The sequence below is a fragment of the Falco cherrug genome, chromosome Z, assembly GCF_023634085.1.
Source record: "Falco cherrug isolate bFalChe1 chromosome Z, bFalChe1.pri, whole genome shotgun sequence".
NCBI lineage: Eukaryota > Metazoa > Chordata > Aves > Falconiformes > Falconidae > Falco > Falco cherrug.
Genome location: NC_073720.1, coordinates 41,268,475 through 41,291,090, shown reverse-complemented (window position 1 = coordinate 41,291,090; position 22,616 = coordinate 41,268,475). Strand labels below are relative to the sequence as shown.

At 36.8% G+C, this 22,616-nt stretch overlaps 1 protein-coding gene across 1 annotated transcript in view; it reads left to right on the top strand.

The window, feature by feature from the left end:
- LOC102046812 (guanine nucleotide-binding protein G(q) subunit alpha) overlaps nucleotides 1-20,059 on the top strand; it is a 136,243-nt gene extending 116,184 nt beyond the window's left edge. Inside the window, exons 6-7 of the mRNA XM_055699108.1 lie at nucleotides 9,801-9,954; nucleotides 12,528-20,059. Coding sequence (XP_055555083.1) covers nucleotides 9,801-9,954; nucleotides 12,528-12,718 — 345 coding nt within the window. The 3' untranslated portion in view covers nucleotides 12,719-20,059. The remainder of the gene's footprint in view (nucleotides 1-9,800; nucleotides 9,955-12,527) is intronic.
- The last annotated feature ends 2,557 nt before the right edge of the window (nucleotides 20,060-22,616 follow it).

Here is a 22,616-nt window from a genome sequence, read left to right as displayed (position 1 = left end):
GAGTTCAGGATACTTTCACTCTTTATGGAGGCAGTTATCTGAAGCACGTATTTCATTTTTTCATCTGAATTATCTTGCTGTTCACATCTGGGCATGCTTCCCCTTCTCTTCCAGCACTTTGTGTTCCTTATTCACAAACTGATCCTGAATGGCTGAGCATGAAGGCTGGAAGAAAACAATGTTGAGATTAGAGCACTTCTCCTTTTCTGCGTTGTGAATAAACATAATACTTTAGTTGTCTGGTTTTTTGCATCAACATTCAGCAATCCAGTATAATTGAGTGTAGGGCAGAGGGATAACGTGAACTCCCAGACAGATTTAAAATTCTCAGATGGTCTTCATAATTATTTAGCAATGTTGTTTCCATGGGAAATAAAATCTCCAGAACTCATTGGAAACCAGGGAAAATAACACATTAACCACCTGTGCCAAACCGTGTTGCTGTATGTATTGTATCTGCTCTTACCTGTTCACAATTATGCGTATCTATTTTCTTTTTGGTTTGTGGATAAGAAATCCTTTGAACGTAAAGTATCAGTACTGGGTAACATCATTTGCATAAGGAAGAGTTAGAGCCTCTCTTTTTATTGAAATGGGTGGTTCATAATGGAAATGGGAAGTTGAATGATTGTGAACCTAACTTGCAGAGGCTGCCAGAAGTGCAGCTGGTAAATGTTGCTATTGGCAGCACTTGCTGGCAAAGGGAACTGCCACTTACTTTTTTCAATAACCAGTGTCAAAACTGTCCAGAAAAGGGCCTTTTTCAGTAACAATTTAATTTCAAAATATTTTCACCCAATTTTCTCAAAAGTATGTAGGTATTCATGAAAAACTGATTATTCCGGCATTCATGTTACTTCATCAAAATTAATTTAACAGTCTTTTTTTTATTTATTTTGGAAATATCTGACAGCAGTGTTTGGACCATGTTTTTGGACCACTTTTTTTTGTACAGTATTTTTGTGCTTTGGTGTTTATTGAACAGATTGGTTGATGGATTTCAGCTGTCATTTGGTTCATCTGTCCCTCTGCTGGATACATAAAATTGCTGTATATTTTTGCATTCAGTGTTGCAAATTTAAGTTGTTTGAGAGGTGAAAGTCTGCTCCCAGGTGATTTAAAAGTACAGTTCTCACCTACAGAGATGTCTTCCCAGTCCTCTGCCAGAAGATTTTCTCAGGCTAGTTTGCAGAAAGATTCAAGACCAGTGAAGAAAGTATTTACTACTGAGCTCTGTGTTTGAAATTGTCTCTTACTGCATTTGAGTTATTCACCAAAGTATTTGTACAACTGTCACAGGTTTTTTCTTAGACAGCTAGTTATAGCAGTGTAGCTGCGAGATTATACTTCATACGAGTGACAAAAATCTGAGTCGCTTCCGGTTTAGTACTGTATTTACTTTTTTTCTGTAGTGGAGGACTCTGCACTTACCTTCCACTTCCTGATTTCCTGTTATTTCCCAACTTTCATGTAACAGCTTTATTAGATTTCTAGCCAAGGCATACACTGTAGGTCTTTCTGTGCAGCTAGGCATTGATTCTACTTCAGTAATTGTTGGAAGTCTTATTTGGAGGATGGTGACGTTCCTAATTAATAGAGACTTTCCCACCAAATACCATTCATATGCACAAGATTTTGTCAGGTAAAATAATGTAAGTCCATTACTGTGATACTAAACAACTTCTGAAATATTAACCTCGGCTTTTTTTCCTGAAGGTCTATTGTGTCAGTACCTCCTCTTCTACAGTTGTTTCTGAATGCCCTCTCAGTCAAATAAACATTTGTTACCAGCAGAAACATAGTTATGTACACAGTGCCAGTTGTTGACTGAAAAATGCATCGTTTCCCTCCTCACCACCTTCTCTTGCATCACTTCAACAACATTCAGTCCCTTACAATTTGTGAAATCCTGATTTTGTTAACAGACACTATTTAAATTACTAGCAATTTTAAAGACAAAAGTTACTTACTACATTTTTCATTCAATATGTAAGTTACAGTATGCCCACTAGATGCCACTCTAGACAACCATAAAGACAGTAATGCATGAAACTCCACTGCTGCTTCTGTGTTGTTTCATTGTACTTGGTCTTTTCTGTCAAAGCACTATGTTAGCTGAGAGATGCTGCTTTCCCTTCACTGGGTACCAGCTGATACAGCTCTTAAATGCTATTTTAGCGCTCTTCAGGTATTTTTCAGATTTTGACTTCTAGAGTCAAGTGTTTATAAATTACGCCAATTCTATTTATTTCTGCAACTGCAGGAGTAATTGCATAATTTTGCAGAGCAACAGACAGCAAAGGGAATTGCAATACATGAATCCAAACTAGAAATCCATCATTTTAACATGAAAACTGAAAGTATAGGATTTAAAAAAAAAAAAAAAAAAAAGTGGAAGGAAGTACTATTTTAATCTTCCAAAATGAGGAAGAGTAAGAGTTTACACTTAGATAAAAAAGTGGGAAAACAGGGTTTGTATGCTAGTTATATTTGAATTAATGTTTAACCATCTATACAAAAACTTTTCTATAGTAAGAGGTACATAGTACAAAGACATTTTATTTTTATTCTTGTTTCATAAAAACATGTTTTTAGTTATAAAACTGGATAGCCCTATGATTCATTAGTAAGTGCAGTGGTTTTTCTTGGTGTTCAATAAGAAAATGGAATAATCTTATCCAAGATTATATAATCTGTTTATAGTTAACGTATTTCTATGCACTTTTGGATTTTGTGCACTATATTTTTTATTCTGTGTTTCATGATGGTAATTTTACATTTGATTTGCGACTGGGTCGGTTTGTGTGGAGGATGGGAGAATTTTATCCTGGCATCTGTATGTCATAACGAGAAAATTGGTGTAATGGCTGGTGATACCAATGTACGTTTGTGCGTTTCGGGATTGACTGCAGACATAAGCAGAGCAGGGAAGTTGCCGAGGCCAGCAGACCTTGGAGGATGGTGAAAACAGTGATCCTGCTGCTCATTTTCCTTATGCCAGCTGCCTGCAAAGCCAAGGAGGCCACAATGAGCTGTTGCTGCTGTCAGAGCGGGGTTTCTGTGAAGGCTGGCATTACTGCTGCAGATGGCTGTCAGCTGCTGAGAAAACCTTGAGCCAGCTCCAGCTGCATATTTCTATGTATTAGCTATTCACGAGTTTCTTTCTGCAGCCTTTTCCATTGAAGCTGAAATAAGGTTTTTCTGGAAGCAATTTTGTGAGGTAGAGCTGGCTCATAAAATCACATCAAGGGCTTGAATGAACTATTAAATACTGCTTGCTGCCCACTGTTCCTGTCCTGCCACACTGTCTTGCTTGGTTTGGCAAGGCTTCCTTCACACTGCATCTGACAGAAGGTCAGATCTGCAGTGCTGGCCTTTTTGTATACTCCTTGTGATCCTATCCCTGTTTCCAGTGAAAATACTGTTAACGTGAAACGATGTACTTCCATACCTAAAAGTGCATACTGTTAATGACAAGTATTTTTCAGAACAGTGCATAATTCAACAATTTCATCTTGTCAAACATTCTTTAACTAAACTGATTAAAAATATCATGGCAGTAATGTTGCTTGTATGTTTAATAAAGGCAAATGACAAATATCCAATGTTACAAACTATCACTGGCAACAGAAAAGCTGTTTAAGAGCAATTTTAGAGAAGAATAAGCAGTATTGTTGGAAAAATTACTTCTGGAATAAAAACATTTTATCTGCCATGGCATCCATAAAAGCTGATTTGCTCTTAGAAATTGTATAAATGAGAGATGAAAGACCGAAGAAGGTTAAACAGAGATTGATTAGTTAAAAAATTAATTGCGTTATACTTTTCAATTAATCCTTGAATCATTCTACAATAAAATAGTGAAGCCGTGTTAGAATGTTTATTCTGTTACGGTAAACTCAGGACCTATATTGCTTTATCTGCTCAAGCAAATAATACCTGCTTAAGAGTGTTTAGGCCATCTTTGAATTCCTGCAAAACTTCTATAAAGTACACATCTGAGTGACAAAATATCAAAATTTTGGTCTGTTCACCATCCTTAATACAATTCCTTTGCATTTCCCCCTGAAATAATTGCAAAGGGTTTATAAACACAATTCAGTGATCACATAAAGTGTTGGGAAAGGCATGAAGGGCCCAGAGCTGAAGACAGGGTGAGGGACAGCTTGTTCAGTCTAGTGAGGAGGACGCTAATAATTACCATGAGTATTTGAAGAGTTGGAAAAGTGTGTCATGAAGGCAAACTTTTCTAGGTAGACAATACAACAAATTGTGGCCTGGGAAGTTTAGGCTCTGTATGAGGAAACATTTTTCCCTTGGGTGTTAGTTTAGCAGTGCAACAGAGAAACCAGAGAGGTATTGAAATCTCCATCTGTAGAGGCTTTCAGGAATTGCCACAAAGCCATGACTGGCAGGCTTCTGTGGTGTCATTAGTTGTGCTTGAGTGAAAGACTAAAGTAGATGAACTCTAGTGATGCCTTCTAGCCAACATTTCAGAGTCAATACTCTGTTGCCACTTCCGTGGAAGATGTGTGACAGTCACTGTGAACACTTCACAACTGTCTAAACAAATTACAAAGGTAGGGTTGTTACTCCTTTTGTACAGTTCTAAATGGTATCAGCAGTGCAGCAGCAGTCCTGCTGATGTGTGTGTACGTAATTATGCTCTCTATGTTCTCTTAGGTTGTAATAGTAACTGCTGTCATCTAATTGTAGTGTTTTTACCATGGGTAGACCTAGCCCTTATTCAGAAGCCGTAGCCAGACTGAATGTGTATTGGGTAGGAGCAGTATTACTGTTACATGAAAAGTCTGATTTTGGAACTAAACTGTAAACTACTGTTTCTAATTTTCTAATGAGTAGTTTCCAGTGAAATAAAGGCAAAATTCTTCTCCAGATATAAGCATCCCAATGTCTTAGTGCAGAGAATGTAGAAGGTTGCTTCTTGGGAAGAGCTACTTAAAAATGGAAGAACATACGATGGTAATTTCCTACTCCTTTCCTAACAGAGCATCTGACAGCAAGAAGTTGACTTAAACCTAGTGATAAGCAAAGGAGCAGCTTTGCAGGAGTACATGCACATTTATACTTAGAATTGTGCTTAAGTACTTCACTGAATCCAGCTTCTTTACATGTTAATAACATAAGATTAATTCTTCTCTTAATGTTCATCTTCAGAGCTTATGTTGGATATTTATCAGCTGCCCCCACATAAGCTGACTGCACTTGCTCTTCATTGTAACTATGCTGAGAAGTTTAACAAAAACAGTTCTTAAATTTGAAATACAGATCGCAATGTTTTCCTAGGAAGTCCATCACTTTCCATTAGTACTGAAGCTATAACATTTCACCTTTGTGCTTCTTTTGTTGTGTCTTTGCCATCTTCTAAACTTTCTGATGACTCTGTTAAACTGAAAAGCAAATTTTTTGATTCAGTATGTGGGAGAGTTTCAAAAGGAGAAGGCAGAGGCTGATTGTTGTTTGTAATACATATTAATTTCAAGTTTACAGTGCTGGCTTTTGGGACAGTTTTTAAAAAGTGCTGAGAGTTTGGTATGTATTTAACGAGATCCTGTCTACCTTCCTTTTAAGGATAGGGAAAGGGAAGAAGCCAGTGAGATTTCCCATAATTGAGGCAAGTGGTAAGCATTTTTATTTAATTGCTAAATTGGGGCTCAGTTGTGGAAAAACTGAATGTGTAATTATGGGGAGGGAACAGAAGAGAGACCCTTTAAGTTTTATTGTGTTACATCTACACATCAAGAGAAAATACAGGTATTGTCAATATACAGTGAGTCTCTGTCTTCTCTTTAGGGCATGTTAAGTACTTAGTTTTCTTACACTTTGGTAGTATTGTCCATACTGTAAGTGCAGTTTGTGGCACTAAGAAGGCACAGAAAAAAATAGCAAAAAAACCCCAACCTGACTATGAAGTTAGGATGTCCATTTACTAGGTTCCCCCCTCCCCTGCTCCTCTAAGTCCCCTTGAGTTTTCATCTATGATGTTCGTAGTAGTAGTAGTAGGTCTATGCATAACAGACTGAAAAGAAACCAGCAAAGCCCAGAGTTAACAATTACGGATTTTGTATTTCCTTGGTTTGATCATTAGTTGTCAGAACTGTGATGTTAATGTGACTGCAAATAACCACCCTGTAGTTTATGATGCTGTCAGATACATCTGCCATACTTGAAAGGATCCCCAGGGAAAATACAAATGCTAAAATAAGCAAGATTTGTAAGAAGATAGAATAATTTTATTAGACCAGCTGATCCAATCAGAGAAAATGAACAAACCCATGAACAATTCCTTCTTGACACTGTTGCGTCTAAGGTTAAGGTTTTCTTCCAGTGAAATAGCATAGCATTGACCATAGCAATCATTTAGTAATATATACATAATGTTATGTATTTCACACAATGAACTGGAGAGGAGTTTTCTTGATTAATATCTTTATGAGGCTTTGCAAGACACTTGTTAAATATACAAATTATATGAAATTTGCATTGAATACCTGGAACTGACTGATCTCACCTTTTAAATTTCTGACAGTACTGTCTTATTACATATGACTTCTGAGAAGGAGTGGTTGTCTGTGGAGCATTGCAATGTGACATACAGTCAGAGAAGATAATCTGTGATAGCCTTTTTTCTATGCTTCTGTCATAAGGGCAGAACATAGCATTGTATGGTCTTTTCCTTGAGAAGGATCATGGAAATTCATAGACCTGTCAATTATGGATCTTAAGCAGAGTGACCTTTTCCATAACGGATTGGGACAGCTTGTCATCCTTTGCTAACTCCTTAGGAAATGTGTCTGCAGCCTTCCTAATGTCTTGATCCCTGCTGTTTGCTTCATTCTGCAGGTGTGGTAAGGGCCATTCTGTAGTGATAGACACTCTGAAATAATCTATACTAAGATAGTTGCTGTTCCTCAGAGCTACCATTTGGTGTGCAAGACTTTACTGTCTTACCTTCCCAATATCCTCATCTGGTACAACTGTACAGGGCAAGATTATCATACCGTAAGAAATAATGCTACTTCGGTGGGCTCTGGCAGTGTAATGTGCATTTTTTGTAATTTCCCACAATTCTCTGATTTCCAGTTAATTTTGTTTTGGAGTGGATAATTTAATACAAAATTAGCAAGGGCAACAGTCTCCTCTGTTGCCTCTTTAAAGCCTGTTCTCCCAGAATCAGGAATAGTTTTAGACTTAGCCTGGCTCTTCCTGTAAATACAGTTAACTGGATGACTTTTGGAGGCAGGTGGCTTCTGGAGGCAAGTGGCTTCTGCCTGGAATGAAACTTTGACTGTACTGAAGAACACCGTGCAGTGAATGAGGGTGGGATAATCTGGTACTGTTGACTGACTTCAGTTACTGACACCCTGAACTATGTGTTTTTCCTGAAGCAGTTGTGTTAGACTGCACATATTGACCACTTATGTAAATTTCTTAATGCTGTAATTATTTCCTTTGATATGACATCATTGTTCTGAAGGAGCTGTCTTACACCGCTGCCTTAGTAGTATCCTTTTTTGGCACTCCAGATTGGTTTTGAATTAATTGAACTATCTTTGAAATCATGGAAAGCTACTTCATCTCCAATCTGTCTGTTGAGTAGAATCTTTAGCGTGTATCTCATCAAGGAGAGGCTTAAGTCAGATGCCTCAAGTCTTAAAAGACTTGAGAGACATTTATAAATTTATAGTAGGAAAAAAGAGATTGTGGATTGCAATTCGTATTATACAGAATTCATAATTAATGCATAATACATTACATACTCTTTTTACATTGAAGACAGTATTTTGTTCTTTATTGTGTGTGTCTCTTGGTGTTTTTATGATACACAGCACTTACAGGGTTAATTTTTTAGCTGATAGGATGCCAGAAATTGCTTTAGGCATGATGTCAGTGTAGCTTTAGTCTGCATGCCTTTTCTGCTTCATCTTGTTTGGCATCCCTTTCAAACAGAAAATGAAATTCTGCTCTGGGTCTAGTAACAATGTTTGCAAAACAGTTTTCTTGAGCTTTTCTGGAGGAGGGCTCATGAATTTATCTAAATTGATTTATTTATTTTGTCTTTGCAATTCTGTGTTATGTATACGGGGGGAAATCAGTGCTATAGATGAAAATATTGCAGCCCTCTTGAAGGCTTTTTGTGAAAAGCAGGAATACTTAGATAAAGTAATTTCTTTGTGCACTTTTCTTACTGAGAAATTTTCAATACCTTATTATTTTACTGTGAAAAAACACTGCTGATTGATCCATGATGCTGTTTCATCTTCTGAGTGTCATATTAGGAGATACCAAGTGTTAATGAGTTTAGGTAGATGTTTGTAATTTAAACAGTTTGTAAGTTTACATTGCCTTCTCCTTTTCATCAAGCTGTAAAAGTGTTAACTATCTTGTGTAGTTTCTGCTGTCTTTCCGTAAGGTCTTGTAACATGTTGAGAAGAAAATATGGTCTGATTAACAGTTAGTCTAAGGACTTAGGTTTTATGATCAGCCCTGTTGATATTTCAGCTTTTCTGCTTTCTGACTAGAATCCTGGCAGTGTTGAAATCAATATGAGTCGTAAGAGCTGACTGCAAGAAAGCAAAGGTTTTACTCCTCTGCATAAGTTTATTAGTCTATAAATTCAGCTATTTCTTCTCAGCCACCACTCCAACATGCACTGAAGTTTTACAAATTGCTTGAAGATACTGTGATGACATAGGATACCAAACCATCAACTTCTACAAAAGGGAATTTTTTTAGGGTTTTTTTTTTTTTTGGATGGGGTTTTTTTTTGGTTTTCGGATGTTGTTTGTGGTGGGTTTTTTTAATTCCTACTCTTCATGTTTATGTTGGTCTTTAAAAAATGCAAATTAATGCAAGTAAATGTACACCTACTGCAAAACTGTCTGAGTTATCTGACATTGTTATGGCTCAGCAACAGCAGAATCTGCAAGATTCACCTCCTTGCTGTTGTTCTCTGGAGCCCAGCTCAGTGATGAAAATGTTTTTTTGAGGAGGCTGCAGCTTTAAATAATAATGATAAAAAGAGAAAGTTGATTCCTTTGTTTTGAACTCAGTTTGTTCTGACTCTGTATTAACCACATTGTGACAGCCTTACAGTTCTTCAGAACTGTATCAAATCATAACATAATTTTACAATGACGGTAAAGTGTTACAAGTAGAACTGTAGGCTTCACTTCTATTTCAGCTGTAATGCAAAGTGGTTTTCAGCAGCAGTTAAGCCATTATATAAAGGCTAACTGAACAGTGTTAGAAACAAATAGAGTGATGGACAGATTTTTAGATTTTATATCATAAGCCTTTGACGTAGAAGTGTTTTCAGGTGCCGAATTTACTTGCAGTTATTTTAAAGCTGACCTCTTTCTAAGAATTGCCTAACTCAGCATTTGAAGTTTGGTAAAGACCTATAAGTAATGGTCTTAAACATTGAATTGGTTATTATGTCTTCTTGTGCTATACTTGTGCCTACCATGCATCACATGCATTTCAATACCCACCAGGTTGCTGGCTGGCCATAATTGTGCATACGTGTACCTGTTAGAATTTTCGTGTTCATGACCTGTGTTTTAGAGAATACTTACACTTGAGCAATTGAATTTGCAAAAGCAAAATGTCTGCATATTTCTTTAACTGCTTGCTTATTAATTGTAATTTAATTACTAGAACCTTACATACTGGTATGAAGGTGCAAAAGGATCCATTTTCCAAATAAGTGAAATGCATTAATTTATTTTTGTACAATTTTTTTTACCACCAAAATTCCACTCTTTTTTTAATTCCAGAATCGAATGGAAGAAAGCAAAGCACTCTTTAGGACAATTATCACATATCCATGGTTCCAGAACTCTTCAGTCATTCTGTTCTTAAATAAGAAAGATCTCTTAGAGGAGAAAATTATGTACTCCCATCTAGTTGATTATTTTCCAGAATACGATGGTAAGTATAATAACATCAGATCTCATGTTCTGTTTACAGTGCAGTAGCGACAAATTGTAATAGCTGTGTCCAAATGCTAGACAGATAGATCCTTCGTTATATTTTGCTCTTTGAAGGAAAAAGAAAGGTAATTTGCAATTTTTAATCATCTGAATGTTTAAAATACAATTGAACTTGTGGGATTTTTTTAAACTGCTAGGATTTCATTTTCTGCTGTAATTGTGGGTAGGATGGCAGAACTTTTCACAGGAAGTGCTTGACTTTTAAATTAGTGTTGTCATATTAGCAGTGAACTGCATTCTGTCCTTTTTCATAAGTTGGGGTAAGGGTTTAACTGAAGTATAAAAGCTAAAAAATAAAAATAAAAATGCATTCCTCACTTCTGTTGTACTTTCAGAAAGTTCTCCTGAGGTAAAAAGCAAAGTTTTTTCAGGTAACTGATTTGAGGTCTTCGTAATAGAGAAAAATCAAACTCGTATAATAAGAGGTCCAAAGAATTAAATGCTCCTATTTAAAAAAAATGAAATCTGTTTTAGCAGATCTGAAAGCTGAATAAAAAATTTAAACTCCCTTGTTCATATATGGAAACTAATAATAGGAAAAACGTAAATTTTGTTTCCTGTTTAAAGGGAAGGAAACAATAAACAGCCTGCAGGATCAGACTGTATTATTTATGAGTCAGTGTGAGCTTAGTTTCATAGTGCTTTGCAGAGGAGAAGTGGCAGTTGAATAGAAATATGCTTGTTCTTCTGAGTTTAATTTGTATGACAGGTTCCCTAGAGGTCATCATGAAGGTGGAAAGACTGTACGGTCTACTCTGTTATTACCACTTAAGTGACAACAAAGCCTGTGTTAAAACGCTTGTGCAGAAAAAAACAGACAAAACTCAACCACTCAGCTCAGAGAAACCCTGTTTCTCCTGTCCTTTCCTATCGGTGAGGGGAGGAAAAAAAAAAAAAGGTTATGGACTGGTAGGGCTGTTGAAGTCAAGACTTGAAAGTCTTCAAGAGTCTTCATCTCCTAATTCTGCAGGTCTTGCTGGACTTAACTCCATAGACAAAGGTTATTGTTTGATTTGATTTCTTCTGGTGGCAGGATGGGGTCTGTGGCTCTCAGAGGTCACCATGTGGTCCCCTTGTCTGTCTCAGCACGCTGAAGATGTGGGAGGGGGGATGATCTGTGGAAGAGATCAGAATTAGGTATTTTTTAGCTGGATCGCTCTTCCCATTGCTTTTTCTGCACAAGGGAGAAGGTAACATAGGAATAAGAACTGCTAGGCAGGGTGGCAAATTGGACTGATTAAATTAAGCTAAGCAGTTCTGCTGCATGGTGTATTTTAACAGTATGGGGAGGGGGACTGAGGCGACCCCAAGAAGACATCCCTGCATGGCTAGTGCTGGAAGACTGACTAACAGGCTGGAATGCAGAGCTGGGAGAAGGAGAGAGGACAGAGACAAAGATGGGCCTAGCTGGGAGGAAATGAAGAGAAAATATTGGTGTAATACTTCCTGTATAGATTTTGAATGTATCACATAGAGACACTCTTTGAAAACTGCTGATCAGGGAGCAGTGAACAAGAAACCTACTGGTTTATATGGCAGTCCTTTTCCAGGTTTCCATATTGTTTAGATCCCTACCACTCTGCAGTCTAAATTTAACATTGACTCATTAAATTTTTTTTCTAAATTGCTGAGTTCATAAACATCCTTTCAAACCTCAGTTTTCCGTACTTCATCTACACTCAAACAAAAATTTAAATTACATGATAGTCAGTAGACATGTGATTAGGTAAGCAAATCTGGATATAGGCTTTGAATAGTGCATAGATTTTGATAGTGAATATATTTTGAAAGCGCACTGTGTCTAGCTACTATGAATGTCTAGCTACTGCTTAACAAAATACTAGGAAGTTGTTGAAAATAGTAAGTGGTTTAATTTGAAGAAATCATTGTCTTTGAAAGTCTGAAGAGTTTTGCAAATATTGCAAATTTATTCATGGCACTGTGAGACTTAATGCTGCTGCTGTGTATAGAGTATGGGTCGCCAATCCAAATGCTACGACCCTGTTGTGGTTTAGAAGGTGTAGAACTGTTGAACAGTTCTCTATCCTGCTTCAGAGGTCTGTTTAGACCCCTAAATCTCAGGAAATGTGTCATCTGTATGTATGTACATACATATTCCTGTGCATACAGCCATATATTGCAGAATCTTGCCCTGCCTCCACATGGATTTGCAGCACACCAGAAAGTATGTGAATTCTTTTCAGTGCATTCCCTACCTACATTCAATAGACTTATCCAAATGGGGAATGTTAGCAACTGTAAGCTTGAAGTATGAATACTCCACACACCACCTGAGAGACCCACTTCAGGGCAGGTGTGCCCCTCCAAAAATAGGCAGGCAAGTGCTAACCTCCGAAGTACAGATTTCGTAAGTACTGAAGGACAGAGCTGCATGTAACAGCTGAGCACTGGTATTGCCATGTAACAATGAGGAGGATGCAGCAGCACAGAAATTATGTTCAAATACTGAATCCACTTGAAGAAAACTGACTTTCTTTTCTTAATTATCAGGACCACAACGGGATGCACAAGCGGCACGGGAGTTCATCCTGAAGATGTTCGTGGATCTGAATCCAGACAGTGACAAAATTATCTACTCCCACTTCACATGTGCTACAGACACAGAGAATATCCGCTTCGTCTTTGCTGCTGTCAAGGACACGATTCTACAGTTAAACCTGAAGGAGTACAACCTGGTCTAACTGTGCCTAGGAGGCCCTCCAAAACCAACTTTGCGTGATTGAAGATATACAAGAGGGACTGTATTATCTGTGAAAACAATTTGCATAATACTAATTTATTGCCGGCCTGGACTCTGTGAATGTCCACAGAGTTTGTAGTTAATATTATGATTTTATTTAAACTATATGGAGGAAAAACAAAAGATGCTGAAGTACATTCACAGCACATTTCCTCATTTTTTAGGCGAAACCTTGTGACTCAATGTGTTTTAAATTCTCAGTCGTACATTTTCAAAGGATAGCAGTTTTTTGCTATTGAAACAAAATCAAGCTGGTTTCCTCTTTCCCTGACCCTTTCTCTCTCCTCCTCCTCCCCCCCTTATCTTTTACAAGGTACAATGGCCTTTTTTTTCCCGGTTGCATTCCTGGGTGAAATATTTTCTGCTGAGTGGTTTGGTCAGGAAAATACCATCATCAGAATTTAAGTCATCAGTTATTCTAAATTTACAGTATGTACTTTCTCTGAAGGATAAAAAGTATTGATACTGTGATTTTTAAATTCTTTACTTGAGTGTCTTCATTCTGTCTTACTTTTGAGACTAGAGTATTGGGATTGCAAAATAGAGTTACAATTATCTAAGAATATTAAATTTAACCATATTTTCACAGTTTGGAACGATGCACAGAAGACAGTAATGAAATAATTAAGACACAACCTGGGATGTATGTGGAATATGTTCGAATCTCTTTTTAATTGCCATGTGCCATTTTTTTCTTTCTTCCTTTATTCACAAATGCCAAATAGAAATGTCATAGACACTACATTTTCCCCAGTGGCTACAGCCTGCAACAGTGGTGGGGTTTTTTTCAGTTGTGTGGAGGTTTTTTTCTTAAGTTAGAGCTTTTAAAGTGTTCTTTTTCCACAGTAGAAATTTTGTTGTTGTTGTATAAAATAATGTTGCCAAATCTGGCTTTTTATAAAACCAATGCTCTTGAAACATAAGATACTGATTGAAATGCCAAACTGCTGATGGGTTGGGAACTGACCTGTTTGAGTCAACTGCCAAATGATAAACACAGTTTCAGCTCATATGTTCCCTTTTTTAGAAAGTGTTACATTTTCTAATGCCAAAACCAACAGTGTGGATGAATACGCTATGAGGTGCACCATGCACACATATGTGGTCTATTAAAGACAGTTTAGATCTCTCCTTATGTCAGATATGACATGAGATTGTTTTCTGTAATAATATCAAGGCACCTTTAGTTGTGTAACAAGAAATCATTGATGAGAGATCACGTTCAGGAACCTTTCTTGATAAGGTAGCTTGTTAACTAACTGATTCACAGACATCTGATAGGCTAATGAAAAACAGCCTCTCTCAACGTTTTTAGAAAAGATTAATTAATGTAAATGAAACAGTGAGAAAATAATTCTTGAAAATTAAATGTGCAATTTTTTAACAACAAAAATGCAGCACACATTGGTGAGCCTTTATTCTGCAGCTTAGGTTGAAAGGTGTTTTTTGACCAGGTGCATGATTGATAGCAAGCTATAGAAAACATGCAATTGGATTGATTATCTGCAATGCCAAGTAGCGCTAGAGTGCAATTAACACAGAAATTACTGCTGTCTCATAGCAGCAGATGGGAGCTGGAAAAAAGAATGGCTTATTAGCTGATTACCAAAATTAACAATAAATACTAATGAGATGTTTTTCATCCTTAACCCTCCCAACTCCAAAACAACAATAATAAGAACAGTTGCTATGTTTTGCTCCCTCTTAAAACACCTTGTAATTTAAAACTGGTTGTAGGTATAGTGCAATTATGAATGCTATATCATTGTACATACATCTATATATATATATATGGCAGCATCCATATTGGCTTTGTAATCATTAATTTTTGGCAAATTGAATGTGCTGTATTGATATGTATCTATGTAATTGTATTGTATGTCTTATAGCTAATTCACATTTTAAATAATGTTATTTTATTTACTTTTTTAAGAGAGAAGAATGTAAATTTTGTCAGTTTATTTCTGACTAGGGATTTGTTGTTTTTTATTTACAAAACAAACAAAAAAATTACTATAGTACAGAGCGGTACTAGCATCGTGCTCTATAAAATCATGTGCACATTCCTGAACAGAAGTAAATTGGAGGCATCCAGGCAGAGGCCATTCACATTCAAAGTAATGCTAACATCTTGTCAGGGCTTTATGCAGGTGTAGAAACCAGTTGTATTAGAAGAACTTATGCCATTATAAGCCTTTAAATATAAATGTAATTAATAATAATTTATATTTGGCAGATTCATGTTAGGTTACTCTTACTTTTCTAATAAGTTTTATTAGAAAAGTAATTTAGAGATACTTCATTGTACGTAAGTACTAATGAGTATATGCTGTTGCCCTAAAAATACCATAAAAAAATACAGAACATGAGATCAATCTAAGTCTTTCAGAAACTGCAGAAAGCTTATATATAACAATAACAACCAAAAAGTCACTATTGTTAATAAGGAGTTGAAGCATTTTATTTAATAAAGCTAAAGCAGGTAGATCTAGGTTATAAAAAGTGACACTGACATTCTGAATAGGGGATCAGAGCACTGACTTTTACACACACCATAACAAAACTGAATTTTGCTATAAATGCAACACAGCTTTTATTTTCACAGTTCCACTGCTGATAATATACCTTCTCATAACCTGGGAATACAATCCCCATGCTGGATTCAGTGCTATAAATGGAACTGTAGCCAAAAAAAGAAAAGAAACAAAACACACAAAAAACCAACCAAAACCAAAAACACAGACAGTGGTGTCTAACAAAGGTTTGGGTTTCTTTGGTTTTTTTTTAAATTTGTTTTGTTTTCTTATGGGATATTGGGTGGGGGAGAAGGAAATGTTCTGAGTTTTGTATAAAACAAAACAAAATTTTACTCATGCTTTATAGTTATATTGTGATTGCAAAAGTTTTCAAGAGTGTGTGCCACGGGGCTACTTCTGGTATATTTTAGGTAAGTTGAACCTGTGGCAATGTTTAGATCATTTCAGCATGTTCTGAAAAAAAAACAATAAATATTCGGCATGCCAAGGCAAGCTTTACATAAATCACCTAACACAGCATTGCAGTGTGACAGTTTACAAAAACTTTTCCTTTTTAAATGACACAGCTGTTCCCACTTGCAGTATGTTCTGTTGTGGTGGTGGTAGTGGTGGTGTTGCTGTTGTTTTAATTGGTGGTTTCTACTATGCCTTATAGTGCTTGAGTCCAGAAGTTTGTGCCTCTAACATTAAGCTGAAGGCAAAAACATCAAGAGAGAAACCCTTTTAACTTTGCCAAAATTACATTATTTCTTTGAATGTCATAAATGGGGGAAGAAGGAAGGAAAACATCTTGGGAACCTGTGTATTCTAGATGTTCACTAGCACAAGAAAGCTGTAATACATGTTTTACAGAAACCTTAAACTTGCCTTTTTCACAAATTAACTGGCACTGTCCATATATAGGATGATGCAGCTATAAGGGCATTTTACTTTTTATAATTCAGACTCTTTTGATTGTCAAGGTGTATGGACTGCGATTTTTAATCATACTGCCACATGATTGTGAATCACTTTTTAAAGTTTGAAAGTGGAGAAGAGACATTTTATGCTGAGTTTCAGTCAGAATTGACTGCATGATTTGCAAAAACTCTAAATGGGGGGAAAAGGGCTGCATATAAAGACACTGCTAGACTCCCAGCCTTTGATTTTAAGGTGCAGAAGACTTTCAAATTACTCAGCCTCATTACCTTTTCTTTCCTTGTTACACATTCTTCACAAAAGAATGAAATACTGGGAGAAAATAAAAACATGTTAAGCCACCTGAAAAAATAAAATTTAGCCAATTAATTTATTATATGTGCTGCTGTTCTTGGAGCTCTGTGCATGGTTGTCCTGCAGACTATTACGTTAGTGAACTAATGAAGTGTGCACAGCGTATTAACAAGTCCTACAAATTACCTACCTCTAGCTAAGAGACCAGTAAAGTAAATACACTTTGGAGAGACCATCATAAGTTAGGGAATTAAAATGTGCTGGCGCAGGTGATTAACTACGGTATTTTAGAAATTTACATTTTTGTAAATACGGTCCCTCTTTTAACATAAACCACGAATTAGAAAATTTAATACACATTAAACAAATAAAGCCATCTGTCCCTGTCCAGTCTGTTGAGTAGAGATCTTGCAAAACCATATATTTAGTTTGAGTAGAGGAGCTACTGATACTTCCTCTTTTTTGGCTTTTGGTTACCCATAATGTTTTATCAATCAAACCAAAAACGTTTCTACATAGTCAACAACGCATGGAGCGTCACTATTTAGATAGTTAAAGGGATTTTACTTTAAGTTTCACTCAAGGGAAGAAAGGAAAGGAGGGCAGTTTTTGAAGGTAGTATGAAAAATATAAAGTCAGCTGGAATCCATTTTACCATAAATCTGTTGGTTTGGGGTTTTTTCCTCTCAAAATACAGTCTAAGCTGAAGTCTGTCGCTGGATTCCTCATTTACCATGCTGCAGGAAATCCGTGTTTGACCAATTGTTTTTTTTTTGAGGGGCTGTCAGATACATTTTTAAACTTGCAGTATTTAAAAATAAAGATCATATTTGCTGTTCTTAAAGTGTCAATTAAATGCATGTATTGTGTGTTGTTTGAGGGACATAAATAGTTTTTTGGGGAAAAAAACTAATATTGTACAGTTCCTGCCCTTCAAAAATGTTGCTGGTTAAAAATACAATATTTTTGGCCATAACTTTGTACTATAGTATCTTCATTCCTTGAAATTAAGCTTTTCTGAAATACTATTTGGGCTTACTGTTCTCCCCAGATGCTTCTTATTATGATAAATGTTGGGTAGATGTATTATTCCTTTATTACTTTTTAATTAATATGCTCTGTCATCATTGTCTAAATACTAAAATTTCCAGAATTTCTTTATGACAGCCAGAAAGTTCAAAACATTTAAGGTTTGTAACAGTGGAGAAAGTCATATGACAGTGTTATTAAGGGGAGGTGGGATTTGGCATGTGTACAATAGAAACTTAGAAGCATGAGGGAAAATAATAGCCTAATAAGTAATATCTCAGTAGTAGAAAACTTTCAGAGGTTGCAGACAGCAAGGTGAATTTCTTAAGCATTTTGGCTGTTTGCAATGGTACTGCAAAAGCAGACTGTTTCTTCGATCTTTTTGTTCGCCTGTGTGGTGACAGGAGTAACCGAGAGGTGCCTATAGGTTGCTTTTCAGGAGCCTGTCTCCTATGTGATCAACAACCAGTGGATCTCAAGTCTTAATTACTGAAGAGACAGAAATTCAGGCCATTTGCAAAAATTAGTTTATTCTCTATTATGTGATCACAACAGTTTAAGTAAGATTCTTGTCCAAATGGTTTGCCTAAGCAAGGACTTCAGTCAGTGTTTCCTGATTTTTCTTTCCTGTTGCAGAATGTAAGGGAGAGGGATCAGTGGGGAAGGATTTATTTTATCTTTATGTCTCAGTGAAGATAACGTCAACAAAAATACAGTGTTAAGTGGTGATATTTAGATACGTGAAATAGATGTAGAAACTGTATCTGTGTGATAAATTGTGCATAGTTGTGATAAAACCTTGCATCACATACTATGATTGTATCACCCAGTTGCCAACCGCTTCGTAGGATACTGTTCCAAACACTTAGGAGTTCCAGAGTATTTGTAGACTGACACAAAACACACAGTTGCCATCTCCTCAGGAGCACATCTGGTATCAGTATCTGGTGTCAAGGCAGCTGACCCTCTCTCGTAGCTCATTGCTACAAAAGGACCTGCTCTTAAGACCTCCTCAGTTCCAGCTTCGTAGCTGCGTGGGGGTTTCCCATTCCCATATGCCAGCCCTGCCCAACTGGCCAGCCAGTAAACTAGGTGAAAAACCCCACGATATTGCTCTTCTTGCTCAGCTGGTTTAGTAGTCTAGTTTTCATGGGTTTCAGTCAGTTTAGCTAATGAACAGTTTGGCAAGTGCTAAGCTGACTAAGCGGAAGTAGAATTGCGTGGCCAGAAGGCTTAGAAAAGAAAGCACGAACATTCCCCTCCCTTTAAAACCGAGGCCTGAACAGCACGTAGTCTCTAAAGCCTTTGTTTTATGCACTTCATGGGCTGTTAGGTATTCTGGCTTGGAAGATTTGCTCTTTTCAATTTGAAAGGTCTTGATTTCGTTTTTATCCTGGAAAAACATAATGATAGGACAAGGAGAACTTTCCTGCTCCCCATTAAGAGTAAACAATTTGTGTATACATGGACTAGACCCATCTGTAGTCAGACTAAAGCCAACAAGTCACACTTGGTGTTAGGGGTGGAGAAATATAAGAACTGGGCTTTCATTCATTCACAGGAAAAAAAAAAAAAAAAAAGTAGTTCTTGTGCATTTCCAGTAAGATCTTAAAATATTTTCCATCTTGAGGTATTTAAAATGCTGTGTCACTGTGCATGACATTCAAGGTTGACTGTGTCCTTGTCCAAGGCACTTTTCCTTCTCCATTCACACTTGTCTATCACACTGAGTAATTGCTTCCTGCCATTTAAAGAAAATATTTTTACAATACTGCTTTATGAATGTACACTCTGGAATACTTTCTGATCCTTGTGAATTAAATGTAAATTGGTCTGCTAAAACTGAACAATTGATGAAGTGTAATACGTCTGAAGAAGACCGCACTTTTTGCTTAATTTTATTTCATGTTCCTCCTGCCATCTTATTCTGATTATTTTTCTGTACCTTTCCTTTATCCTGTTTGCCATAAAGAGAAGGTTGCTTGATGTATCAGATTCAGTTCTGGTAATCATTACAGAATTGACAATACTGGCTGAATTAAAGACAAATTGCAAATAAGAATAGCTTCAGAAAGTTCCTGTAACTGGGGGCAGATCAAATTAGCCTGTGGACAGGCATTTCAGAAAACAAAACTATATAGTTGTAATACAGTCAGCTGAAGGATATAGGTTAACATGGGCCAAACTGGGCCAAAATACCCATTTAAATATGTTATTTCACATTGTCAATGGAGAACTGTGTTTGCTTTTTTTTCCTACAGTCCTATATGAGGTGGTTAATGCAATGATCAGACTGGCACTCAACTGAAGAGGTGCATTAATTCGACCATAAGTTCAAATGTATTCTTGCAGAGATAAGTTATTGCATAAGATTACTTTATATGATGCTAACAAAAAAAGGCAACTTGCATGCAGTCAGTATTTAATATATTGCACTTTTATACATTTATTATAAAGAGGAATCTCTCTCCCTAAAAATAAAATTCCATTTATCTCAAGATGAAGTATCTGGAGTCTCTTAAAAACTGTCAATTAACTGTGCACACAAGTGTGATTATTGTATAATCAATTCCTTATCACATGCTGTAGAATATTTGGTTTATTATAAATCCTGATTTTGGAAAGGCAGAACAACATTTTGTATCAATATCTTAATTGCTACTTTTCTTAGGATGTCTTAGGAGAGCCTTTACAGTTACTGATAGGGCCTGATTTACTTTAGCCTGAGAAATCGCCATGTAAAATCCATTATTAAGGTTTTTCTTCAAGTACCTTAGAACTTCACTGTTCTGACTTTACCTAAGTTAAGCAACCTAAGTGTAAACGAGAGGCAGAAGGCCAGATATAAGCATAATCAATGTTGATATACTTCCTTTGCATAATAAATCTTTTAACACATAAATCAGTAATACCACTATAATTTAGCTGATGGAGCTGTTCCTCTTGGAACAGGCTATGGTGGTACTAAGACAGAAGAAATCAGTTTTCCTCATCTTATATACGTAATCATATCATTCAGATCCTTTACCAGTTGTCAGAAGTGTTAAAATGATATTTTAACTATTATTTGTAAAAAATGCTTAATTGACTTTTGCCATTATTCAATATGACCTGGAAATTGTCTGCATCTCTTGGGAAAGTACAGAAATGGTGGCATAAATGGAAGATTTCTGTGATTGAACAATTCTCTTTTGATATGTATTCACATGCATATGTGCTGATTTCATTTCTGCTAATATGAAACAAAAGCAACTCCACTGATAGCAAAATGTCATTTTAAATTTAAAACCAGAAGAGCAACATATATATAGCTCTAGAAGGTGAATATAGGACTCATCCTAGATGGTGGTAGAATGTAAGTGAGCCGGGTTTGAATCACTTGGGTGAGCGTTCATTTGTACAAAGTTAGTAGGAAAATAAAAACTGGGTATGAGATACTTTGTTAACTTATCTCTAAGAGGCTTTTTTAAACATTTGTCAGAAAAATTACAAAGTAATGCAGGTTAATAGTTCTTTCTCCCTTACTCGGGTGTTCAATTCAATTATATACGCTATTGCAGAGCATTCAAAATGAAGGACACCTCCAAACTGCAGCACAGGGGACTAGTGCAGTGCTGCACATCGTGCAAGGCTAGCCTCACATCCTCAAGCAAGCAAGTGAAACTGATTTTGCTAGTTGACCTGCAATATATGCATACTTCAGTTATGTCTTACGTATTCGGTTTATCTTAGCATTAGAAAATATTACTGTGATTTCAGTAGCCTAGCAGGTAATCTTTTTAATTCCTCACTCTCCAGTCATTCTAAAGGAAATATGAAAGAAGAATTGTCTTATGCTGGGCTACAAAGACAGAAGGTGAATTCCTTTCTGCAACTCTCCAGCACTGTATGTCCTAATTTATCTTCTAGAGAGCCATGAGTATAACCTTTATGTAGTCTTCCATTCACAGCAAGCAAAAAGACGGGTCTCTACCACCAGAAATTAATGAAATAGCAGACAAGTTTGGCTCCTGCAGTCTTCGCAGTAATTCTGTGCCCAATACATTTTAGTAGAAGGAAAACAGATCCGCTTTTTTGCCTGGAGGTCTTTGAGCAAAAATTTGACTCCCCTCAGATCTATGAAAAAAAAACAACTTCTCAGAGAAGTGTTCTGTTAGAGCTAATCATCTCAAATTCTTCAATATTAAGTTGCTAGTTTAAGTGTTCTGTAAGTAGCGGAGATTGAAGCATTAGTGCAAAGACAGCATGCATCTCCATCACCACCAGCAGTTTATTGAGCAGACTGATTCAGGACAATGTGGCATTATTTAAAATGCACATGGGTAGATGGAAGTGCCCATATGGTACACTGCTGTCACCCTGACCCACTGTGTGCCACCTGTGAACTGAGGGTCCCAAAGGGTGGAAATACTAACAGAAAGTCTTAGTGTCTGATGTTTCTGCATTCAAAGGAAGAGCAGTTCTGCAGTTCCTTTAGTGGAACAGAATTTCTCTGCCACAGAGATACCTTACACACTGTCTGTTTTTTTCCTCTCCTTCTCTCTTGCTTTTATTTTAAATAAATAACTTCCAGGGGAACTGAGAAGGCTAATGACATCCTACACTTCACATTCCAGACAACAGTTTTCGGTAGTGTTGTTTGAGCCCACAGGAATCCTAGAACAGTTTGGGTTGGAAGGGACCTTACAGACCATCTAGTTCCAACCCTCTGCCATGGGCAGGGACACCTTCCACTAGACCAGGTTGCTCAAAGCCCATCCAGCCTGGCCTTGGACACTTCCAGGGGTGGGGCGTCCACAGCTTCTCTGGGAAACCTGTTCCTCCACTCTCTCACCACCTTCACCGTAAAGAATTTCTTCGCAAAATCTACCTTCTTTCAGTTTAAAGCTATTACCCCTTGTTCTATCACTATAGGCCCCACTAAAAAGTCTGTCCCCATCTTTCTTATAAGCCCTTTTTAAGTATTGAAAGGCTGATACAATGTCTCCCCAGAGACTTCTCTCCAGGCTCAGACCAATAATAATAAGAGACCAATAGGTTTATGAATATGATCACTGGCTA